Source organism: Rhincodon typus, chromosome 18, assembly GCF_021869965.1.
Source record: "Rhincodon typus isolate 14 chromosome 18, sRhiTyp1.1, whole genome shotgun sequence".
In the NCBI taxonomy this organism is placed as follows: domain Eukaryota; kingdom Metazoa; phylum Chordata; class Chondrichthyes; order Orectolobiformes; family Rhincodontidae; genus Rhincodon; species Rhincodon typus.
Genome location: NC_063349.1, coordinates 35,188,784 through 35,195,671, shown reverse-complemented (window position 1 = coordinate 35,195,671; position 6,888 = coordinate 35,188,784). Strand labels below are relative to the sequence as shown.

At 36.2% G+C, this 6,888-nt stretch overlaps 1 protein-coding gene across 1 annotated transcript in view; it reads left to right on the top strand.

The window, feature by feature from the left end:
• The first annotated feature begins 251 nt into the window (after window positions 1-251).
• Window positions 252-6,888, top strand: part of LOC109935969 (interleukin-1 receptor-associated kinase 4) — a 16,752-nt gene continuing 10,115 nt past the window's right edge. The window contains exons 1-5 of the mRNA XM_048607616.1: window positions 252-477; window positions 2,090-2,250; window positions 5,623-5,696; window positions 5,786-5,900; window positions 6,022-6,131. Of these exons, the coding sequence (XP_048463573.1) occupies window positions 354-477; window positions 2,090-2,250; window positions 5,623-5,696; window positions 5,786-5,900; window positions 6,022-6,131 (584 nt within the window). The 5' untranslated portion in view covers window positions 252-353. The remainder of the gene's footprint in view (window positions 478-2,089; window positions 2,251-5,622; window positions 5,697-5,785; window positions 5,901-6,021; window positions 6,132-6,888) is intronic.

Sequence of the window (6,888 nt, the reverse complement as noted above, 5' to 3'; positions counted from 1 at the left end):
CCATAGACAGAGTTAAATATTTAACTTCACTGATTTTTTCATCAGAACAGATTAACTCTTTCTCTTTACAGATGCTGCCTGAGCTGAGTTTTTCTAGCTTTTATTCCCTAACTTATTACAGTTGAGGCCTTTTTTTTTAATTGTTGTTTTAACTATCCATGTTTCATTATTTCTAAAAGGGAAGAGGGAATTATTTAGTGGAAGATAATAGCATGACCTAAAGACTCTATATTTAATGCTTTGTTAACTTTGATTTATAATTTTACTTAACAGATAAAGTACCATTGGCTATACCATCTGATTCATTAGCTGAAAAAAATGATAACCCTATCTGTGACTCAGCCTATAAGCCAATGCTACAGGTCTCTAATAATGAACATACTCACCACTATCCAGACAGCAGCACTGAGAAAGAAACTGCCTTACTGGCAAACAGTTCAGCGCCACCATGTTCGTCTTACGATTGTTCAGAAACATGTAAGTCAGTTGTTTTTGCAGCATTGTGTGTATGATATATGAACAATGTGTCTAAAGATTTCAAAGTAAATTTTAATTGTCATGCCAAAGAATTTGCAGAACTTTAAATGGAATACCAAGCACCAAGAATTGATAAGATTACTTGTTTCAAAATGGGATATGTAATAGCACTATTTTTGACTTATATCAAATACATACGCTGGACAATTATTATCCATTACATACTTTTGATACCAAGCAATCTGCTTCATAGCCATTGACTTGTAACACTCTCTTTTCTGGTGTGACATCAGTAACAAAAGTTGCAGTGTTTATCCTAGCAGTATTTTTCCAAATAAATATTTATCCACTTAACGTTTGACTCCATTCTAACATTCCTTGAATTAGAAATGTGGTGGTTTATTTCGGCATCTCGTAAAAATTTAGCCTCATTATTCTCATGAACTAAAATGCTACTCTGGTTAAATTCTTGTCAGTAGAGAATGCTTCTGTTCAGCCTCTTAACAATAATTTTGAAACAAATTTACCAGTGACAAATAATAGATATTACTGCTGAAATTCTGACAGAAGTTAAGAAAATTGCAGCCGTCATTTTACGTTTGCAAACCAGATTGTTGCTGTCCCATGCAAATGTAAAATCCCATGTGATGATGTTGTGTTGTGAACCTGTACTGTGGTAGTGGATAGATGCCAAAATTGGCAGCTTTTTAACACAAAATCATTAACAGGCAGTGAGCTTGATATCAACCAATTGAGCAGAATGTTGCACTGGCCATGTAGTTGGTAAGGGTTCTTGGCACAGTGGCAGGGTTCATACCACTGAGACAGGAGACTTAGGCTCAAGTCCCACCTGCTCCAGAGGTATGTACAGTAGCATCTCTGAACAGTTTGTTTAAGGAAAGAGAAACGTAATTTGGTTTGGTAAGGTGGTTGAGAATGGGAATTCCACTTTAATTAACTGCAATGAAAAAGCAAGAAGGAACAGAATGTGCATCTGAGGAATAAGGGACACCTCCACCCTCCTTCGTGTCTGTTTGCTTGGTTGCCAAAACCCACCAACCCACCACTTCAAAGCCTGCATGAGTGTCCAATCCCTCCCCAACTATCAATGTTACTTGTAGGCCTCCTTGCAGCCCCAGCCATACCCATTACTGAGTTCTACGACATTAGAGCTGCCAACCAATCCAATTTGCTAGGAGATCTTGAGGAAAGAATTTTTTCTACTGTTATCACTGTGGAGTGGCCTTTTTTTTTATTTTCAGGCAATCCACAGGGTGGTGGGGAAGTGACTAGAAAATTCTCTCCTGTGTTTTACAACAATATATATTGGTTCCAAACTCGAGTCATTTTATACATTTTGAAAATGTTTTTGAAAATTTTTTTCTAATATGTCTGTTTAAAATGAGCAATTGTTTGTAATGAAGCATGTTCTTTGGGTGCTAAGATGAATATCAAAATTAATATTAAACATTTTTATATGTAAAAGCTGATATCTTGTACAAAGTTAAAATGTGAAATTCAGGAAACAAAATTTAATAGTTTTTTGTTTTAAAAAATGATAACATTCTATCATTTTGGTAGTTTAATAACATGTTCTGAATTTTTTTTTCAGGTCTTCACAATTTCAACTATTATGAATTGATGCAGAGGACTGGTAACTTTGATGAGCGTCCAGTATCACTTGGTGGTAGTAAGATTGGTGAGGGAGGGTTTGGAGTTGTGTACAGAGGCTACATAAATAACAGAATGGTGGCTGTGAAAAAATTGACAGCAGTGAGTATTAATTTATAATGTATAACTGAGCTGCAAGCATTTTTTATTTTCTGTTACATATTTTACTTTTTATATGAAACTAAGTTGTAGGTTGATTTAGGCATCTTGCTGATTGGTAATTCAAGAAAAAAATGAAATTGTACAAGAAATCTGTACAATTTAATTACAGTGCGGGAAGCGTGGATTTAGGGTGATTGAAAAAAGAACCAGATGTAACATGAGGAATACCTTTTCTAACAGTGATTAGATTCAGGAATGCATTATCTGAGAATATGTTGGAAACAGATTCAATTTTGGCTTTCATTTGGGAAATGGATAATTTTCTGAAGAGGAGACAAAAATTACTGAGGTATGGGGAAAGGCAAAGGAATGGGACTAGCTGAGTTGCTGTTTCAGTGAACTAACATGAATACAACAGACCAAATGGCTGCCTCCTGTCATGCATTAATTATTATGCTATGGGGCTGAATTTTGAAGTGTATTTTGCTGCCATCCATCCTCCCTGCCCCCACCCCACACCTCAACCATTACCCACCCCCCACCCCCCCACACACGCACGCGCGCACACACCCTGACTAGAAGGTTTGTCAAGTGACAGCCCACTTAAAAAGCCTGTGGCCACTATATGCTCAATGACCTGTTAATTAACTAAGGGCAAGACTTTTGTTTCAATTCTTTCAGGGGATATGGGCGTCAGTAGCAAAGCTGACAATTATTTTTCATCACTAATTTCTTTGAGAAAGTGAAGATGAACCACCTGTTTGAATTCTTGCAGCCAGTCCATGAGGATAAGTAGATTCACAATGCCTAGAAAGGGATGATCAGACACTGAACAAATTCATAAGAGACTGTCCATGTACTTTGAACAAAAATTTAGTACACACTAAATTTAATAATCACAAACTATGTTCCATGACACAAGAACTATTTGAAATGGTCTTACAGGTATCAGAAATAAAGATTTAACTATTTAACTTCAACAACATCTATGTCTCTTCTCTGCCTTTTCCCTCTCTCTAATGTGCTCTCTCTCTCACTCTCCCCTCTGCTCTATTTTGCTTTCTTCTTCACCCCCACCCTCCCTACAAAGATGCTGGCAGAGAGCTGTAAAATCTATTCTTTTGATTCTAATTATCAGTGCATGCAACCTTGCCTGAACTGTGAATGGTCTTACCTCTTAATCCTGGTCATGAGTTCAAATTCCACTCCTTGATCCACATAGGTCAGCACTTAAATATAGTTCTAGGGAGTATTGTCAGACATTCTATCTTTTAGATGAGATACTGTAATGGAAATTCTTAAGTTTCTTAAAAGGAAAATTCTCTATTGGGAAACTAAAGAAGCTCTGAAATTAGAGCTAGGCCATCCAGGAGTAAAATAGGGAAGCATGTTTTCATTCAAAGGTCATGAAGTATATTTTTCTCCCTTGTATAAATAACAAATGATGTTTGCAAGCTTGAGATGGACAGATTTTAATAGGTATACGTATCAAAGACTGTGGAGTCGAGTTGAAGTACAGATCAGGCACAATAAATCTGAATGGCTGAACACAGTTGAGGGGCTGACAGGTTCTGTTCGGTGCAAAGAGTAGGAAGTATTTCACAGTTGCCAACTGATCATGTATCACTTGAGTAGCTAGTGTTTCCAAGTACTGTTTGATTTGTTTGAGGATTAGAAAATTTACTTCTGGTGGAACATATTATGACATTCCAGAAAGCATTACATAACTCGTTTAAACATATGATTTTTCAGCATATATGCAAAAAGGAGTTGCTATGTGATTATGTAGTGCATTCATTGATCACTGTTTCTCCCTCAGTCACGCTCTGCACATGGGTTTGGAAGTGTTGCAAGCCGTATCGATTTTTAGCCAGTTGTACTTTAACCTGAACTAAAAAGATTCTGAGAATAGGCAGTTAAATTGGAAATGTTGTAGTAATGTCAAGACGTTAATTAGCTAATTTTTTGAATTATTGGATTATGACAGTGCTTCCTTTCCATCTCTTTTCAAGATCTTATATAGATTTTAGCACTTGGTTATAATATTCAAAACAGAATTTACAGAACCAATTTTAAACTGTTGGACTTGGCTTGTCTGTTGCTGCTATACCACATGGAACTAGACAGTTAGAATTCAGATCACCTCTGTGTTAGAATACAAGAACTAGGAGTAGGTACTTCAGCCCCTTCAATCTGCTCTGCCATGAAATATGATCACGGATGATCTCATCTTGGCCTCAACTCCACTTTCCTGCCCACTCCCATAACACTTCAACCCATTATTAAGTAAAAATCTATCTAACTCCTCCTCAAATTTACTCAATGTCCTAGCATCTACCTCAGTATGGATTAGTGAATTCCATAGTTCACAACCCTTTTGAGAGAAGTAACTTCTCATTTCTTCTGTTTTAAATCTGCTACTCCTTATCCTAAAACTAAGACTTCTCATTCTAGATTGCCCCACAAGCAGAAGCACCCTCTCTCTAAGTCTACTTTGTCAATTCCCTTCAGCATCTTGTATACCTCAATTAGATCTTCTCTCATTTATCTAAACTCTAGAGAGTATAGGCCTAGACTGCTCAATGTAACTTCATAAGACGAACCCCTCACCTTTGGAATCATGCTAGTAAATCTCCTCTGAACTGCTTCCAGAGCAACTACAGTACAAGTAAAACTGTACAGTTGCGACACTTCTGTACTTTTATACTCTATCCCTTTAGTAATAAATGCCAAAATTCCCTTTGCCTTCCTTATCACCTACTGTACCTGCTTACTAGTTTTCTGTGATTCGAGCACCCAGATCCCTCTGCACCAAAGCACGCTGAAGTTTCTCTCCATTTAGATAATAAGTTGCCTTTCTAATCTGACCAAAATGGATAACCTCCTACTTATTCACATTAAATCCAGCTGCTGAATTTTGGCCCATTCACCTAACCTATCTTTATCTGTTGTAAATTTCTTATTTCTTCATTGCAGTTTACTTTCCCACCTATTTTAGTGTTATCTTCAAATTTGGCTGCAATAGCTTCTATCCTTGTATCCAAATTATTAGTAAAGATTGTAATTGGTTGGGCTTAAGGACTGAACCCTATGCTACATCTTGCCAAATGGATAAAGACCCATTTATCCTGACAGTCTGCTTTCCGTTAGTTAGCTGATCCTCTAGCCAAGCTAATAAATTACCTCTAACCCTAAGTATACTTTCTCTTGCATTATTTATAAACAACCATAAAAAGGATTTATATTGTGCTAGTAACATTTCCCAAAGCAGTTCACATAATGCAGCACCAAGTAACATTTGTTATTAAATGACTTGTATATTTTAATCACTTATTATAAAACTCAGCATTTAATTATATTTTTTATGTTTAGGCACTGGATCAGCATAATGTCAGCATGGGGGAGCTGAAACTTCAGTTCAGTCAAGAAATTAAAACTTTGGCTAAGTATGTAGAGCTTTTAGAAATAGCTTACACCAATAATTCTAAAGTATATTGTTTAATCTAATGATAACCATAATGTGACCTATTTATAGATTGAAAAATGAAAACCTGGTTGAGTTACTTGGCTTTTCTAATGATGGAGAACACCCCTGCCTGGTTTATGCTTACATGTCTAATGGATCATTGCTGGATAGATTGGCATGTCTGGTAGGTACAGTTGTATTCCGTAATAGTCAAAATGTGGTTTTATTTATTTTAAAGAACTTTTTAACAGAATTTTATAATATTCTCTTTACTATTAAGTTGATTAATTCCAAAACCTTTTCAGGATAACACAGCTCCACTTTCTTGGAATAAAAGATGCAGTATTGCTGTAGGTACAGCCAATGGATTAAAATATTTACATGAAAATAATCATATCCATCGTGATGTTAAAAGGTAAAGAATACCTTTTTAAATGTTTCTACTCTTTCTTTGCACTTCATATATTGTACTCAGGATATATAATTTGAGTACTGCTGAGAATAGACATGTTTTGAAACTTTTTAAACCTTGCATTCATCAGGATGTTTCACAAGAAATACCAAAGTAAAGGAAAAACAACAATGGTGAGAGGGGAGTGCTGATTAGTTTATATTGTTAGAAATGTTTCTGTGGAGAATGCAACAGTTAACTGCAAACCCTGTTTGAATTTTAAACGAGGCATGTTGACTTAGCCAAAAATATATTTTCCCTACCATGTAAATGAATAATGTGATACGTGAATTTCAGTGCCGGTGTGATGCTAGGTGAATATACTGTACAACCCAAAGACTGACTGATCATATCAAACAGAATTGCCGTTTCACTGTTTACCACAAGCAAAGTACTGACTGTTCCTAACCAGCCTGCACTTGCAAAACTCTCAACGGTGTCCAACATTAAATATGATTCCACTATTCAATGGCACATGCTACATAAACCTGAGTCTGTGAAGAATTATGTTAATAACCAATTTAGGATTGAGTAATAGGGCATGCTTGCATATCCTGGAAACTACATAGTAATGTACAGGGCCACGTACTTTGCAGACAGGAAGAATATGTACATTCACGGTATTTGTATGACATTCTCTTGTTGATTTCTCAAAACAATACATTGATTAGAGTCAACAAGGTGCAGGGCTGGATGAACACAGCAGGCCAAGCAGCATCAT